Raw genomic sequence first — 18,425 nt, 5'->3', positions numbered from 1 at the left:
CAAAGCCTCCTGAGGAAACTTAGCAGTCATGGGATAAGGGGACAAGTACATGTGTGGATTGCTCACTGGCTGAAGGACAGAAAACAGAGGGCAGGTATAAATGGAGAGTTTTCGCAATGGAGGGAAGTCAGAAGTGGGGTCCCCCAGGGATCTGTACTGGGACCGGCACTTTTTAATTTATTCATAAATGATCTAGAAGTAGGGGTAAGCAGAGAGGTGGCCAGATTTGCAGATGATGCCAAACTCTTTCGGGTAGTGAAATCCAAAACTGATTGTTGACACTCATAGACACTCTCAAATAAGTCCAAAAGGTTGGTGAGGCAAGATTTACCTTTGCGGAAGCCATGCTGGTTCACTCCCAGCAGGGGCTGTTCTTCTAGGTGCTTGACGATTTTATCCTTGAGGATGCTTTCCATCAATTTGCCATTTCCCGGATCGCCCCCAGATCCCTTTTTGAAAATCGGTGTTACATTTACTACTTTCCAGTCCTCCGGTACAGAGCCCGATTGCAGGGATAAGTTATTGATTGACTGTTAAATTTATATACCGCCTTTCATTAAAGCAATCCCAAGGTGGTTTACAGCAAAAAAATTAAACACAAGATGGTAAAAAAGACACAATTAAAATATTAAGTGAAAAAAAATTAAACAAATCTGATTAAAAATTTAAAACAAAAGCATAAAGGCAGTACAGACTATAAAGAGCAGCAGCAGAGAATCAAATAAATGCCTGGGCAAAAAGCCAAGATTTTACACTTTTTCTAAAAGCTGTGATGGAGACCGAGGAGTGAATAGCCTGGAAGGCCAGGAGAGCATTCCAGAGTCTGGGGGCAGCAACAGAGAAGGCCCTGTCCTGCGTGTACGACAACCGAGCCTCCCTCATTGTCGGCACCCGGAGCAGAGCCCCCTCGGATGCCCTCGTCCAGCGGGCAGCAACCCTTGGGAGCAGGGTTATATATTTTAGCAAGGAGGTTGGCAATTTCACATCTGAGTTCTTTGAGGACTCTTGGATGGATGCTATCCGGCCCTGGTGATTTGTTCGTTTTCAGTTTTTCCAGACAGTTTAGAACATCATCTCTTCTCACTTCTATCTGACTCAGTTCTTTAGCCTCCATCCCCGAAAAGCCTGGTTCAGGAACAGGTATATGCTCAGTATCCTCTGCCGTGAAGACAAATGCAAAGAACTCATTTAGTTTCTCTGCAACCTCTATATCCTCCTTAATAATCCCTTTCACTCCCTCATTGTCTAATGGTCCAAGTCCAACCGCCTCCCTGGCAGGTTTCCTGCTTCTGATAAGAAGTTTAAAGAACTTCTTCTTCTTCTGATAAAAACTTTAAAGAAGTTTTTGTTATTCCCCTTGATACTGTTGGCTAAATGTTCCTCAAGCTCTCCTTTTGCCTCCCTTATTGTCACCTTGCATTTCTTTTGCCAGAGTTTCTGTTCCTTTCTGTTCTCTTCATTTGGACAGGCCTTCCAATTTCGGAAGGAAGTCTCCTTCCCTTTTATGGCTTCCTTGACATTACCCGTTAGCCATGCTGGCATCCTCCTGGACTTAGTGGTACCTTTCCTCCTTTGGGGTATACAATCTAACTGGGCTTCTAGTATTGTGGTTTTGAGTAAACTCCATGCACTCTGGAGCGAAGTGACTCTCCTGATTTTCCCTTTCAGCTTTCTTTTCATAATAAAAGAATAAAAAGAAGAATAAAAGAAATCTTTAACATTAATTTAAAAACCAACAGGGAAGCGCAAGACTAAGATCAAGTGGCAGGGAGTTCTGGGGAGCCAGGGCCACCACTGAGAAGGCTCGCCCATCCATCACTGACAGTCGTACTTCAGAAGGTGGCAGGACACACAGGAGAGCCCCTCTACATGATCTCACAGGCCAGGCGGGCAGAGCTTTGTGGGCGCAGGTAGTCCTTGATCCTAAGCCATTATTTATTTATTTGTTTAAAACATGTATATATCACTCAAAACGCAAGTCTCCGGGCAGTTCACAACAAACAACAAAAACAGATAAAAAGATCAAAACATCACAACAATTAAAATTTAAAATGTTAAAACTGTTAAAAACACAATTAAAACATCTAATGTAATTAAAAAATATTTTATCTAATTAAAAGCCAGGGTGAACAAATTGTCTTGACTGCCTTTTTAAAAAGTTGCGAGAGATGGGGAGACTCTTATTTCAGCAGGGAGTGCGTTCCAAAACCTCGGGGCAGCTATGAAGAAGGCCTGTCCCCAAGCAGCCACCAGACAAGCAACTGCAGACGAACCTCTCCAGATGATCTCAATGGGCGGTGTGGTCTATAAAATCATATGCATGGTGTGGAGCAAGTGGAGAGAGAGGAATTCTTCTCCCTCTCTCATAACACTAGAACCAGGGGCCATCCCATGAAACTGATTGCCGGGAAATCTAGGACCAGCAAATGGAGGTACTTTTTCACGCAACGCATCATCCACTTGTGGAATTCTCTGCCACAAGATGTGGTGACAGCCAGTACTGAGCTAGATGGAGCAAGGGTCTGACTCAGTATGTGGCAGCTTCCTATGTTCCTATGTTTCACAGGGAATGGTATTGCAAACCCCACTCACCTGGTCCCAAAACATCCCCGTTGTCCCCCTCTCCACGATGGCTGGCCCTGTCCATCCTGCCCTAGAGTGAGGAGGCTCAGCCCACCACGCACCACCCACACCCCCTCTTTATGATGGTAGCAGTGGCTTTGTTGCCTGTTGGGAAGGCTGGTTGTAGCCCCATTGTACCCATCCAGTGCAGTGCTGGCAAGGACTGGGGCTCATTCTCCTCCTCCTCTTCTTCTTCCTCCTCCTCCTCCTCCTCCTCCTCCTCCTCCTCCCCCACCACCACCAAGGTTCTCAGTATGCCGCTGGGCTGCCTCAGCAATGTTCAGCTTTAAAAATAAATAAATTCACAGCAGTCTATAATAATCTCCGGTTGTTGCAAAATAGGCAGTCTTTGGTTCAGGCATCTTGGTGTCCTGCAATGATGCTGCGCGCAGTGCCTGCTCGCTTTATCTCTCACATTTGTCCTGGACATGGAGGGTTTTATTCTGTGTTTTCCTCCTCACCACAACCCTGCAAAGTAGGCAAGGGCGAGAGGGTGACCCCCAAAAGTCACCCGGAAGAGGTTGAGCGATGGACACTGGGTTTGAAATGTGTGTGTGTGTTTCTGTGCAGCATTCCGATGACTGCAGAAGGCGTTTATTTCCATCTCTCTTTCGCTGCCAGCATCTATAACCACTGTATTTACATTCAGAACTTCCTGGCCTGGTCTTTCTATCACGGAGGTGATGTGGTGGGCTGATCGGCGTGGAGTTGCACACCGATTTCTGATTTAGTTGAACGACAGACGTTTATTTACAGGGTGTAATACACGACTGAGAAGCGGGGTTGCTTGCTTGTGACGGTGTGGCAACAGTGGCCACATTAACACCCCGGCTTTTGCAGACAGTATGTATCAGGGACATTTGTACATCATAACCACGCCCTGTTTTTCCTCCTGCCTTTTTTCAAGCAGGCTGTTCTCCTCATCACTTCCTTCCACTGTTTCTTTTCTTGTCCCAGATTGCCAATACCCTCTCGGCCTTCCACCGGAGATTTCCTAACCTGGCAGTGAACCTCTTCTAGGCAAAGTGACATGCTAAATGTAACACAGTTCCACAGGATACAGCCTTCCTCCTTCTAACTTGTTTCATCAAGTTTCATCACTACTCGACTGGCAAACAGACAGACACAGATTCAAATCTTAATGATAACACCCAATCAAGCCGATCAAACAAGATCATTGTTTGTTGACAGCTGCAGTTTCCAAAACACAGATGGTGTTCTGTGCTCTCGCCATCCGTCGATGGCAGCAAAGGCATGTTGGAGTGCAGAAACAGGGGCTTCCTCCCTCCCTTCCTTCCTTCTGCCCCTACATGACAGATCCTCATTACTTCTTGTCCCCAAGGCCCCTAACGGATTGGATGACTTTCTGACTTTCTGCAATGGTTCCATTGCTAAATATCCCACTGGTGTCTTTTCATTAGAGCCTGTCTTTTGCAAGGAGCCCAGCACAGGGCACAGCCTGGTCATGAGAACATCAGAGCAGCCCTGCTGCTGGATCAGGCCCAAGGAAGCCCATTTAGTCCAGCATCCTGTTTCACACAGTGGCCCACCAGATGCCTCTGGGGAGCCCACAGGCAAGAGGTATGTGCCTGCCCCCTCTCCTGCGGTTGCTCCCCTGCAACTGGTACTCAAAGGCATCCTGCCTCTGAGGCTGGAGGTGGCCCACAGCCACCAGACTAATAGCCATTGATATGATAAAGAAATGTTTGATCCAGGCCCCAAAATAGGTGTATAAAAGTTTGGTTCAGGCTCCTAAACAGCATGTAAACCCAGTAGGCCAGCATGAAATGGTTCGAGTCAAGGATGTGAGGCCCATTGGCCAAGAGGCAAAAACACAAGAGCTGGCAGGAGACAATATATGTAATCAGGGTCATGGGACAAATTCCCCACTCAGCAGAAAGAAAAATAGCTGCTAAGGAGTAGAGTCAGCGGAAAGGCCAAACAGGAACTCATGTCCAAGGCTCTAATTGGCACCAGAGGCAAGCATATGTTTAATCACAAATGACATGTATTGATAGATTTACCGATTTGCTTGCTTATTTTTACCGACATAAACTGGCAGCTGCGTTCCCTGAGTGTGGAGTGCTTGTCCGACTTCTGGCTTGTACTCTGCCTTCATGATCATGAATGAAAGCTAATTTGAGCACACACCCTCATTGTGTTGACTTGTAAAAAGGGAATTGCTCCGTCAGGCAACGGGATCTATTGCGGGAAGCTTGTCTAATCCTCTTTAGTTCGGTTAGGCGCCCCATTCTCTGCCAATTTGATGGGAGGATGATTGCAAGGGGCTGAATTAAACAGGAGGGCAAGGTTCCAGAGGATTTCCCCACAACAGATAGACCCGTCCACCATGAATTCATCATAGAGCACATGTGAAGATCTATGCTCTGGCAATACGTGCAGCAAAGAAGCAATTACTTTCTGCCTTCTCCCATTGCATCCACAAGTTAACGTCCAGCAGAGTTGTCTAGGGTTGTGAGAGGGCTAATACGAGCCCCCTCAACCTTTAATCCGAATTTGGAACCATCGGTTACCCACTGTGACGTAGGGGTGTGCACCGAACCGCCACACTGCGGTCCAGCACTGGGGTGGGGGGTAGCTTTAAGAGCGGTGGGAGGGTTTACTTACCCCTCCCGCCGCTTTCCCACTCTGGCGCCGTAATGTTACAAGTAATTGGAGCGGCAGGATACCTCCCTGCTGCCCCTTCCCCGATGTTGCTCTAAAAAAACTCCCAGTAGTCCTTTGTGCGCGTGCACAACATGCGCGCGCTTCATGTCTCTGACCGCCCCAATTACTCGTAACATTAAACCGCCCCAATTACTCGTAACATTACGGCGCCAGAGCGGGAAAGCGGCGGGAGGGATAAGTAAACGCCACTCTTAAAGCTACCCCCCACCCCCGAACCGAACCACCCAGGTCCGGACCGGTCTGGAGGCCTTTACAATGGCCTCCGGACCGGTCTGGGCCCATCCCTACTGTGACGCTTTTAATGATTTTTTCCACAGACAAAATCTTTCGTGATCAAGCCGAACCGGATTCTACCATTAGGGCAGAATCTGTTATGGAGGTATCCAGCAACTCCTCTTATGTGGTCAGACTGGATCGCTTTCAGTTTGTGACTCCTGAGGATGTGGACAGGCTGTTTCGGACTGTGTGCCTTACCACCTCTTCTCTTGACTCCTGCCCAACTTGGCTTCTTTTATCTAACAATCAAATTGTTGGGAAGGGTCTGGCAAACAGACCCTTGTCTTAAGGAGGCTATCATTGACCACATTTGAAAAAAGCTAAATTGGACCCCTCAGAGTTTGGCAAATTTAGGCCCCTCTCTAATCTCCCATGGTTGGGCAAAGTGATTGAGAAGGTCATGGCCTCTCAGCTCCAGACAGTCTTGGAGGAAACGGATTATCGAGACCCATTTCCAACTGGCTTCCGAGTGGGCTATAGGTTGAGACTGCCTTGGTCGGCCTGATGGATGATCCTCAATTGGCTCTCGACAGAGGGAGTGTGACTCTGCTGAATCGGGAAGTATTACTTCCTTGCACACAAACATACCCACAAACTCTTCAAAAGATATTATAGAAATGCTCAAAAACCTTTTGGGGTGTGTGTGTGTGTGTGAGACATTATTTTCTCAGGGAGTGGGAAAGCTCTCTGCACGTGCACCAAAATACTCGTATCCTATCCTATCATATATTGTATTGATGTTATTTGCAGCACCAAGAATTGGTAGGTAATCAGGAAGTATAACTTTATTTTGCACAAACACACCCACAAACTCTTCAAGATATATAGCATATATGCTCAAAAATCCCTTTCAGTGTGTGTGTGGGCGGGGGGCAGCAGGAAGAAGGGCATTGTTCTTAGGGAGAGGGGAAACTCTCTCTGTGTACCTGTACTTGTATCATATCTTATCGTATAACATATTGAGTTTATTTGCAGCACCGGCCTGCAAGCCAAAGTTTACCCTCTTCCTCTGGTCCCAAGACACCGAGGATGCATTCTTGCCCAGGATATTTGCAAATAAAGATATTTTATTGCGCAAACCCTGTCAGACTGCTGTGTGCTGCTCTCTCTGTCCTGGGTGCTTTCTAGGCTAGCTGCTCAACAGCAGCAAAATGCCTCCATTCAGGCAAGTCACATTCGAAACGTACACAGCAGGGGGAGCAGTACTGCAAAAAGTAACCCCCCCAAACCAGCAACTTCTTTATGCCGGATATGCGACATCCTCGCTCTATATCCCTCCCAGGAACACACACACACCCCCCACCATGATGAGGCAGCATAGCAGGACTTGGTGGGGGGCAATTCCTGGGAGGGATAAGCAAAGTACGCCGGGAGGTATACTCCCAGTAGGGTCACCCAAAGTGCAAAGGTCAAAGCAATCCAGCCAAAGCAATCAGGTACCTATATTGGGCAGCAGCAATATAGGAAGGTGCTGGAGGTGGACGATCACTTCAGTGACAATGACAAAGGCATCATCTCATACTGCGCGGGAGGAGGCAATGGTAAACCACTCCTGTGTTTTACCAAGAAAACCACATGGATAGACAAGATAGAATGATTGTCGATGTCGTGCCGGATGACGGGCCCCTCAAGTCGCATGGTACTGAGGAAGAGCTGAGGATCTCTCAGAGGACCGGTGGTGTTCATGACCCGGTTAGATTAAAGCTTTTTGGATGTCTAGTGGCTGATATTGCCATGAGGGAAAAGAAAATCCGAAGCTGCAAAGACAGAATTACAATGGGAATGTGGAACATAAGAAGCATGAATAAGGGAAAACTAGGACACAGTGACAGGTGAAATGAATCAACTACAGATTGACATCTTGGGCATCAGTGAATTACAAAGGACTGGAATACGACACTTTCAGTCAGGAAATCATACTGTCTACTATTCAGGACATGAAAACAGAGATCCAGCTCCCTTGAGAAGTCTATAATGTTGGGAATAGTTGAAGGCAAGAGAAGAAGAGGATGACCAGGTTCTGTCGGTGACAGACCAGGAGAGGGATCTTGGGGTCTTGGTGGACAGCTCGTTGAAAGTGTCGACTCAATGTGCGGCAGCTGTAAAAAAGGCCAATTCCATGCTAGGGATCAGTAGGAAGGGGATTGGAAAGAAAACGGCTAATTATTATAATGCCCTTATACAAATCTATGGTGCGGCCACACCTGGAGTACTGCGTACAATTCTGGTCACCACATCTAAAAAGGGACATTGTCGGGGGCGTAACTACCATTAGGCAAGGGGAGGCAGTCGTCTTGGGGCCCCACTGCCTCAAGGGCCCCCCCAGAGGCACATCACATGACTCCCCACCCACCCATGTTGCACCCCCTATGAATTATGTTGAGTCTCTTGGAGATCGGCAGGAGCAGAGAGTAAAAAAAAACTAGATCGTGAAATGTGTTTGTGTGTGTATATCAGCGAGGGGCCCATTTTAAAATCTTGTCTCTGGGCCCCCTCCAACCTTGCTACGCCCCTGGACATTGTAGAACTGGGAAAGGTGCAGAAGAGGGCAACCAAGATGCTCAACCAAGGGTTCTGGAGAACCTTCCTTATGAGGCTCACCTGGGGCTATTTAACTTAGAAAAAAGATGACTTAGTTTAGAAAAATAGCCTCCGAGGCAGGATGCCTCTGAGTACCAGTTGCAGGGGAGCAACAGCAGGAGGGAGGGCATGCCCCTTTCAACGCCTGCCAACAACATCAGGTGGGCCACGGTATGAAACAGGATGCCTGACTAGATGGGCCTCCTTCGGCCTGATGCAGCAGGGCTGCTCTTCTGTTCTAACTACCTGTATTTCTCTTAGTCTAAACTGCCTCACAGGGTTAACCCTGTACTCTGCTCTGGGCTGCTTGAAAGAAGAGCGGAATATAAACAGAACAAACAAATAAGTGCTTGGATCCTCGACATTGCTCCAGGACAGGGCTTGGTTAAAGTCTTCCTGCATCATCACTCTCTGGCTCTTGGCAGTATGTTTCATGAACTGGGAACCGTTCTAGAGACCCAAGAGAGAAAGCTGTTAGCCTGAGTCTGGCCCTCGGGCCCTCTAGCACAGCATTGTCTGCCCTGACTGGCAGCAGCTCTCCTGAGTTTCAAAACGAGCTGAGCGTGAGCCGGCAGTGTGATGCAGCTGCTAAAAAGGCTAACACAATCTCAGGCTGTGTTAGCAGAGCATTGCATCTGGACTGAGAGAAATCACTGTTCCAGTGGTCAGACCTCACTTGGAACAATGTAATTTGGGGTCGGGTCGTTTAGCCGGACTCACAAGACTCACCGCCCTCCAGCACCACCAAACTGCCAACCCACGTCCCAAAACTTTGCCAGAATAATCCACGGCTGCAAGGTGTCGCTCTGGCCTCGAGGGTCTATTTCTCCCCCTCACCTCCATTGATCAGGTTTTGGGTGTTGTTGTTGTGCTGCTGTATGAGCCTCATGTAGGGAAAAGCAGTTAAAACGAATTCCCAGGCGCCTGGGGAACTCTGGACACGACTGCCTAGGACAGGTTCTGCTCAAGAGAGCATTGCCTTCCCCAGGCATGTTCAGAGCTGGGAAACCTTCTGCTGGACGGGGCCGTCGCTGCTCCCCTGTCCATCCAGTCCTGTGTTCTGCCTCCAAGAGGCAGAAGCCCCCGAAAGCTCACCCCCTCCCCCTTATTTGTCCCCAGCAGTGGGGCCAATACTCAGAGGTAGACTGTCTCCGAACATGGAGGTTCACTAGTATCCTGTGCGCTGTATCCACCCACCTACCACTCAAGTGCTCACTGCTGCCTGTGGGGCTGTTGTTTAACATCAGCAGCAGAGGCCTGTCCCCCCGCTGGCTTCGAGCTCTTCGATAAAATCACACAGGAGAGTCGTTTCCGAGACTAAATGCTGCTACACTACTACTACTAATAATTAATAAATAAGCTTTATTAGTTAGCCGCCCCATAACAAATTGTTCTCAGCTAGCACATGGTCACAAGGATGAAGACAGGCAGAGCCTACAGACGGAGCCTTTTATTCTGATTCGCTAACACAGCATAATGGTTAGAGTGCTGGACTAGGATTGGGAAGACCCGAGTTCAAATTCCCATTCAACCACGAAATTAACTGGGTGACTCTGGGCCAGTCATGTATCTCTCCGCCTCACCTACCTCACAGGGTTGTTGTGAGGATAAACAAAACCATGTACACCGCTCTGAGCTCCTCAGAGGAAGAGCAGGATATACATGTTAAAAAGATATATAAATACATAAATAATAAAAATAATATATGACTCACTAATGAGAGGCAGCATAGCGTAGTGGTCAGAATGGTCAGAGGCCTGAGTTTGAATCCACATGAAACTCACCGGGTGACTCTGATGCATCTGTTCAGCCAGGCTTTTAAATTTATAGTTTTAATACTGTTTAAAAATATTATTTAAAATATTTTTAAATTGTTGTTACGTTTTTACCTTTTTTTTTTGTTGCCCTTTTGTTTTAACGAATGTTTTACGTTTTCTGTTTTTACTGTGTTGTAAACTGCCCAGAGACTTCCGTTGTATGCAGTCTAAAAATATGTCAAATAAATTTAAAAGAATGTATCTCTCAGCCTAACCTAACTCACAGGGTTGTTGTGAGGATAAAAATAAGCATGTACGCCGCTCTGCGGTCCTGTGGGGAGAAGCGGGATATAAGTGTGAAAATAAAATAAAAATAAACAAAATATTCTTAGAATGGTTCCTAAGCCTGGGTTCCCAGAGGTCGTCAGACTACAACTCCCATCATGCCCAGCCACAAGGGGCTGGGGGTTGTGGGGGTTGTAGTGCCTCAACATCCGGAGACCCAGGTTTGAGGCTCCTCCGGCAGCGGGAGGACGGTGTCTGGAAGCCTGAAAGGCCGACGACCAGGGAGGGCCTCTCTAGGCACTCAGTCGATGGTTCGCCTCTCCCCCCCGCCAATCCGGAAGTGGGCGGGGCTCCCGTGGTAAGCGGCCGGAAGTCGGTGCGGCCTACTTCCTGCCGCGAAGCTCATCCTCCTGCTGCCGCTGCGTCTGCCCTCCGCGTGCAGGCCCAAGCGCTCCCGAGGCCGCTCATGTCTCGGGCTCCAGAGTCGCGCGGGGCTCTTCGCCCGCGGAAGCGCCGGCGTCCCGGGCCCTTCCCGGGCGGAGAGAGCTTTTGGGAGGGCTCTGCTTGGGGGGAGCCTCAGGGCGGCGGCGGAGCTTGGGCGCCGCCGGGGCCTCGCCTGCCCTCGCTCCTCGAGGGGCTGTGGCGGCCGCCGGGGCAGGGCGAGCTGGAAAGCGCCGAGATGCCTCCGCCCGAGTGGGGGGACCCCGCTTGGGAGGAGGCCGAGCCGGGGCCCCCTCGGGGGTGGGGGGGCGCCCCCCCCAGGGAGCAGCAGAGGGGAGGGGCCTGGGAGCCCCCCGAGAGGCAGTGGAGCCCCCCGCCGGACGGCAGCCGATGGAGAAGGCAGGGCAGCCCTCCCGGGGCAGAGGACCAGCCTAGGGCCCTCCCCAGGGGAGAGGCGTGGGACAGGCAGGAGCCCCAGTGGGAGGGCAGCCCCCCGAAGGAGGCCAGGCGGGGGTACTTGGGGGCCACCGGCAGCAGGGGCAGGAGCTCAAAAGGGGCTGGGGGTGTGGCGGGCCCCGGGAGACGGAGAAGCCGTTGGGGCAGCCCCCTGAAGGAGACCAGGCAGAGTCACTCCGAGAGCTGGAGCCCACCTGGCAGGGAGCCATTCCAGCCAGACCCTGGGGTAAGTGAGTGGGGCAGCCCTGAGAGTAGGGGAGGGGAGCACCCCGGCCCCAGCAGGCGGGAGAGGCCCAAGAGGTGGGAAAGGAGCCCCAGTGGTGAGAACAGGGGCTGGGGACACCCCCAGAGAGAGCCCAGAGGGGAGCCCTCGGGCAGCCAGGGCCAGCCTCTCAGGAAGCCATTCCAGGCAAATCCTGCCAGGGACGGAGACAGGTGGAGGGGTCCTGAGGGGAGGGGAAGAGTGGATCCAAGCCCCGATGGAGCTTGGAGACAGAGGAGCCCCACCGGAAGCCAGGAGAGGAGGGGCAGACCCAAGCAGGAACGCTACACTGCCCTCACTAGCCACAATTCTCCTGTCTGGGAGCAGAGCCAGGAAAATCTGAGGGGAAGCGGCTGGGGCAGCCCCAGAAAGGCAGACAGAGAGCCGAATTCGAATGGAGATCAACGAGACTGGGGCAGCCGCACCAAGCATGGTGCAGTAGAGGATCCAGATGAAGGCAGAGGAGATCCAGGCCTCTATGAACAGGGAGCAGAGGAGGAGGAGGCGGCGGAGGGAGCGTTTGTTCCCAGGAGGGACAGTTCCCCAGCCAATGAGGCATCTGGCAGCCCCACAGATGCCCCTGCTGACACCCCAAAGCAGTGGACGCCCTGTGAGGCCGTGGTGGAATGGTGGATGAAGTCACGGTGCGTCATGCAAAAGAGGGTGCGGGAGCAGTACCTGTCTTCCTGCCCCCGCCCCACTCTGCCTGACAGAAGCTCTGAGACCCCTTGCCTCAACACCGACATCCTGAACTTGCTCAACAAGCAACAGGTCGCTGAGTTCTCCTCTGCAACCCACACTTTTGGCCGGATCCAGGAGGAGGTGTTGGACATGCTGGCGCCAGCCTTGACGATCTATGAGATGGCGGAGGAAGCGATGGAGGGGGAGCAGCAGCTGGACCCAATGGAGCTGCGCGAGTGGGCCCGGCGCCTGGTCAGCTACATTGGCAGCATCAACCAGAGGCTGACCCTGCACCGCCGCATCCAGGTCCTTGGCAGCATCAACCCTCGCCTCAAGTCCGTGACTACCAAAATGAGCAGCCAGAACACTGGCGGGATGCTCTTTGCAGAAGACAAAGTCAAGCTCTTGAAGGAGATCATAAAGCGATTCCCACAGCTGACAGTACCCAAGCTAAACCCAGGCCTGAGAAAATACATCCCTCCTGCCAGGCGTGGCCAATATGTGGCCAACTACTTCCAGGCCCGCAGGCGGCGCCCTCTGAGGCCTGCTTCTCACCCCGATTTCAGCAGGCAGAGTGCAGGTAAGGCCTCCTTCCCTAGTGCTGGGGACTCCTTCCCATAAGGCCTTGGTGGGCTGTGTCAGGAAGCCCAGAATGCCAGGTGCTCTTCTCACTGCTCGTGGGAAGGAATTTCTCACCGAGTCCAGTTTTGAGAATAACATTGTTTTAAAAACATGGGGTGACTCTGGCAAGGAATACATGCCCCAAGCGCTTTGGTCTTTGGCAAACCTTCGTGCTGGCAAGTCTGGCATCTGGCTGCAGCTTTTTGGTGTTAGATGTTCTGTCACACTTGCAAACTTGAGGCTTTAAGCATAAAAGCCGAGAGCGGCAAGAAGTGAAGAGGCCTGCAAAGTGTAAGGAACAAACTGAAGATCCTCTCCTTTGCAGCCTCGGAGGAGTCGGCTTGCAGCCGTAGGAAGCTGCCTCGGGCAGAGTCAGGCCAGAGGTCCCTATCCAGCCTCAGGCTTTTGGCTGAGAGCAGCAGCAACAGCTCTCCAGGATCTCGGGCAGAGCAAGCGCTTCCCCTGCCCCACTGCCGGAGAGGCTTAATTTGGGGGTGATGGCCATCGGACACAGAGTTAGTCCATTGGCCCATCTGGCTCAGAGTGGTCTACACTGACTGGCAGCCGCTCTCAAGGGCCCAGGGTGGGTCTTTTCCAGTTCTTCTCCCTGAGATGCTACAAGGATGATTCCTGGGACCTTCTGCATTTAATGCCTCTCCCCCCAAAGTGCTGTTGGGGCTGCTTGTCTGCCAGGTGCAGGCTGGCTCACTGGCACCGCTCCATCCTCTCCCCTTTGCTGTGGGGTTCATTAGCTCCCCAGATGCGCCAGGAAAATGCCCTGGGGAGGGCCGTGGCGGAAAAGCTTCCTGGGGGCAGAGCAGCCACACGGGGACTGCCGCCCTCTGGCTTCGGGCCCCTGGTGTCCCACTCCTGCTGAGAGCTCTCACTTGTCTTGCAGCGAGCCGCCAAGCTGAGCAGAGCCACCACTGAGGAGCTGGAGGGCCGGGTCCAGCAGAGCACTGCTCGGGACCCCGGGAGACGCTTGCTGTGTCCTCTCACTCAGCAGCTGCCGGCCCCAGGACTTCCTTGCCGCTGGAAGGACCCACCACAGCGACTCGCACGACTAGCAGCTCCCGCCCTCCCGGCCCACCACAGGGCAACGCAAGGAACCCGGTCCGTGCGGCAGCAGACTAGCCTTGACCTCTTGGCCGCTTCAGCCCATCAAGGCCGCCTTGGCTGCTGATGCCCAGGCTCCGGCCACTTCCCATAAGAAAGGGGTCTGGCCACTCCTCTTGGCCTGCTTTGAGTTTCTCAGGTGGCCAAACGGTGGATTTGACCCAATGAACATCTGTATATTTGTTGAAGAAAACTGGTGCATGAACCATCAGCACTTTTTCCTCTCTAGGGTGTCCTCCATGCAGCTTCCAGGATAGAGAGAAGCACCAGGAGATCAAGACTGATGCGGTGGTGGTGGTGGGGGTTGTCTGTCTGCTGGATCTGAGGGTTGTTTTTTCCTCCCCACCCTGGCTGCGTGTTCAGTGGCAGGACGCACCTCCTTGACTGATGGCAATCCACCGGGAATTCTTGGGGGAAGAGAGCCAGCCAACCTTCTCCCCTTGTTATAGCAGCCAAGTTCCTGTCTGTGTGGAGTGGGGGGAACGTTTCTGGTTTGGCCAATTAAGTTCAGTTCTGAAAGGACGCTCAGAGGGGGATTGTCAAGCGGGCCTGCACCTTCTGATCGGGGACCTGTGAACCGCCTGCTGCGTGTCGGCAAGGGCTGGAGAGGGTCAGCAACAAGAAGCAGTCCGTGAGCAACCTTCCCGAGAGCCTTTGTGACGTTACCTGTAGTTGAATAAAATTTTTCATTCTTAAAACCTCCCTGTCTGAGTTCGTGCCCGCCAGTCGCTACCTGGGCCAGCAAGCAAGTGGCCACCGGGCACTCCTGCCCTCCGCTGTCTGACGCCCAGAGCACGCCCTCTGCCACAGGAGCCTTTCCACCACCCCCTTGAGGGAAGCCAGCAGGGCTCCCCTCTTGAGGAGGAGAGAGGACAGCTTCCCGAAGGCAACGTGGAAAGCCACCTTTCCCAGCATGATGGATTCTCCAGCTGGTCGTGGTTGCACGGTCCCATCCGGCACCTTTGGGTCAGGGAGTGGCTGGGCCTCCTCACCACTGGCGTCTCCTGTCTTTGTAGCCAGATATGTACAATCTGTTCGCAGGCTCCCCTCGTGCCTTAAGAAGTAGTTCAGTCTTCTTGCCTTCTCGGTCCCTGGTTCTCAGGGCCATCTACCAACAGCATTTTTGGGGGGTGGGGGCGGAGGTTTAGAGTAATCTAGATCCATGGTAGGCAAGCCTGGCCCAAGTTTCTCCTCACAACAACCCTGCGAAGTAGGTTAGGCTGAGAGAGAAGTGACTGGCCTAGAGTCACACCTAGCAAGTCTCATGGCTGAATGGGGATTTGAACTCAGGTCTCCCCGGTCCTAGTCCAGCACTCTAACCACTACACCACGTTGTGGTTGAGCAACAGCTGGGGGAGCCACGTTTGCTTACCATGGATCTAGATTAACGGATTGGTGTGGATGAGTGACTAATCCAAAGAAGTATCTTATTATCGTGATGGTCTTAAAAGAGAAGCAAAGTCTACATCTTCATTTACCCCTTGGGTGCAGTCGTCTGCCGTCTCCAAATCCACGGCATCTCCTCTCAACAGCAGCCCTTCATTCTGACTCTCCACCTGCCCAAGAGATAAATTCCATCGGTTTGTGGTTACCTTTTAGAAAATGGTCAACGAAGGGTTCTCCTCTTACGCTGGGTGACAGCACTCTTCACTTGCTCAGAGGCACACAGTTACAGAAGAAGCCAAATGCTTCTTAAATACTGCTGACACACTAGTCCACAGATTTTTCTTTGCCACCAGCTTGCACAGGAGCATGGAGCTGTGCATGGAACTTGGAGGACCCTCGCCAAATTGTGTCCCTGGTAATGGTTTTGTGAACCAGTACACTGTGTCTCAGACTAGACACCAGGTCTAGTGGCCATCACGAGCCATCTCATCTCCTTGCTTTTTGGAGTTCAGATAGAGCTGCCACACCCATAATAATCCTGTAAACCGGAGGTTTTTTGCTTTAATCACATTTATAACCTACCCTTAAGCACGTAAAAGGCAGGGAAGCTCTCCATGTTGGTAACTGAGCTTCTCAGGCTCAGAGGCTCAAGAACTGGGCCAATCTGAGGTGAAAATGGAAGATGTTCCAAAAACCTCCAGGGCCAGATGGCATCCATCCAAGAGTTCTGGAGGAACTCAAAAGGTTAAATTGCTGATCTAGCAAAAATGTGCAGCTTATTCCTACAATCAGGCTCTGTCCCAAAGGACTGGAAAGAGGCCAATTTAACTCCAGTTTTCAAAAAGTGACTCGGGGTGTGAATCTGGAAAATTACATTCCAGTCAGCTTAACTTGAGTGCTGAGTAAATTGATGGACAGCATACTTAAGGACAAAATTGTCAAACATATGAAAGAAAAAGCCTTGCTGAGAGAGAATGAGCATGGCTTCTGCAAGGGCAGGTCTTGCCTCACTTGGATTTATTTGAGAGTGTCAGCAGGCATATGGTTAAGGGTGATCCAGTTGACACAGTGTACTTGGATTCCCAAAAAGCTTTTGACAAGCCTCCGCACCAAAGACTCTTGAGTAAACTTAGCAGTCATGGAATAAGGGGACAGGTTCATGGGTGGATTGGTAACTGGTTGAAGGACAGGAAACAGAGGACTTTAAACTATTTAGGGTAGTGAAATGCACAACAGATTGTGAGGAGCTCCAAAAGGATCTCTCCAAACTGGGGGACAATATGGCAAACGTTATTCATTGTAAGCAAGTGTAAAGTGATGCACATTGGGGCAAAAAAAACCCAACTTAACATATACAATGATGGGATATGAGCTTCTGGTGAATGACCAGGAGAGAGAGTTTGGGGTCGTGGTGGACAGCTCATTGAAAGTGTTGTCTCAGTGTGTGGCAGCTGCGAAAAAGGCCAATTCCATTTTGGGGATCATTAGGGGCTTTTTAGTTTAGAAAAGACTAAGGGGAGACATGATCCAGGTGTATAAAATTATGCATGGAGTGGAGAGAGTGGACAGAGAATCCCCCCCCCTCACAACACTGGAACCAGGGGTCACCCATGAAATGGAAGGTTGTGAAATTTAGGACCGACAAGAGGAAGTACTTTTTCACATTGCACATAATCAACCTATGGAATTTTCTGCCACAAGATGTGGTGATGGCCAGCAGTTTGGAGGGCTCTAAAAGAGGTTCAGACAAATCCATGGTGGGCAGGTTTATCCATGGCTCCAAGTCTGGTGGCTGTGTGGGCCACCTCGAGCCTCAGAGGCAAGATGCCTCTCAATACCAGTTGCAGGGGAGCAGCAGCAGGAGAGGGGGCATGCACACACCTCTTGCCTGTGGGCTTCTTGGGCATCTGTTGGGCCACTGTGTGAAACAGGATGCTGGACTAGACAAGCCTCGGGCCTGGTCCAGCAGGGCTGTTATGATAGAAATGTGAGATTTCTCCCCTCCTATTATTCTTCACAGAGTGATGGGCGTGGGTGTGTACGTGCTTTTTGATGGTATTTATTGTAATATAATTGTAATATTTTGTAATATTTAACTTTAAAATAGTATTTATTGTAGTATTATCAGCCCACCATTGATTGATTGATTAAGTGCTATCCAGTCAGTGTCAACTCTTAGCAACCACATAGATAGATTCTCCAGCATGATCTGTCTTCCACTTGGCCTTGAAGGTCTCTCTGTGGTGCATTCATGGCTGTCGTCATCGAGTCCACCTTGCTGCTGGTCGTTCTCTTTCCTTCAACTTTCCCCAGCATTATAGACTTCTCAAGGGAGCTGGGTCTTCGCATCATGTGTTTGAAGTATGATCGTTTGAGCCTGGTCATTTGTGCCCCGAGTGAAAATTCTGGTTTGATTTGTTCTAGGATCCATTGGTTTGTTTTCCTGGCTGGCCATGGTCTCCTCAAAAGTCTTCTCCAGCACCAAAGTTCAGAAGCATCAATACTTTTTTTATCTTGCTTCCTCAAAGTCCAGCTTTCGCATCCATAGAGTGTCACGGCGAAAACCATTTTCCGGACGATTCTAAATTTTGTAGGTGTAGACATGCCACGGCATCTAAATCTCCTTTCCTTGCAACCCTACCAAGTGCTAGTCTGCTGCGTATTTCATGACTGCTAGATCCTTGACCGTTGACGGTCGATCCTAAAAGGCAGAAGCTATCCACCACTCAATGTCTTCATTATCAGTTCTGAGGCTGTTTGCTGTGCCCGTTGTCATTAGTTTAGTCTTCTTGACATTTAATTCTAGTCCCATTTTTTCACTGTGCTCCTTGACTTTCATTACTAGAGCTTGAAGATCATCCACATTCTCAGCTCTCAGAATAGTGTCGTCAGCGTAGCACAAGTCATTGAAGTTTCTTCCTCCAACTTTAAAGCCACGCTCATCATCTTCCAATCTAGCTTCTCTCAGTATATGTTCAGCATATAAGTTGAATAAAGAGGTAGAAAGTATACAGCCTTGTCTTACTCCATTGGAACCAGTCTGTTTCACCATGTTCTGTCTGGACTGTGGCTTCCTGTCCTGTGTATAGGTTTCTCATGAGAACAATGAAATGTTCTTGGATGCCCATATTCCTAAGGATATTCCACAATTTGACATGGTCGACGCAATTGAAGGCTTTTCTGTAGTCAATAAAATACATATTGACTTCTTTCTGGTATTCTTTGGCTTTCTCAGTTATCCAGCGTGCATCAGC

The 18,425-nt window shown here is 50.5% G+C and overlaps 1 protein-coding gene across 1 annotated transcript; it reads left to right on the top strand.

Annotated features, from left to right (window-relative positions):
• Positions 1-7,179: 7,179 nt before the first annotated feature.
• Positions 7,180-14,483, top strand: LOC128343757 (collagen alpha-1(III) chain-like). Its single transcript, XM_053293189.1, has 3 exons — positions 7,180-7,278; positions 10,450-12,628; positions 13,568-14,483. Exons 1-3 carry the CDS (start codon positions 7,180-7,182, stop codon positions 13,597-13,599), a joined length of 2,310 nt encoding a protein of 769 aa, XP_053149164.1. The 3' UTR covers positions 13,600-14,483.
• Positions 14,484-18,425: the final 3,942 nt, after the last annotated feature.

The sequence above is a fragment of the Hemicordylus capensis genome, chromosome 2 (assembly GCF_027244095.1).
Source record: "Hemicordylus capensis ecotype Gifberg chromosome 2, rHemCap1.1.pri, whole genome shotgun sequence".
Classification (NCBI taxonomy): Eukaryota; Metazoa; Chordata; class Lepidosauria; order Squamata; family Cordylidae; genus Hemicordylus; species Hemicordylus capensis.
This window is presented reverse-complemented; position numbering and strand designations above follow the sequence as displayed.

Bases quoted from the DNA above. Each gene is read 5' to 3' on its own strand.
- LOC128343757 (XM_053293189.1), top strand. From the start codon at position 7,180: ATGATTGTCGATGTCGTGCCGGATGACGGGCCCCTCAAGTCGCATGGT. The intron at 7,279-10,449 runs GTTAGATTAAAG...CTCCTCCGGCAG, and splicing joins CCGGTGGTGTTCATGACCCG to CGGGAGGACGGTGTCTGGAA. The intron at 12,629-13,567 runs GTAAGGCCTCCT...CTTGTCTTGCAG, and splicing joins TTTCAGCAGGCAGAGTGCAG to CGAGCCGCCAAGCTGAGCAG.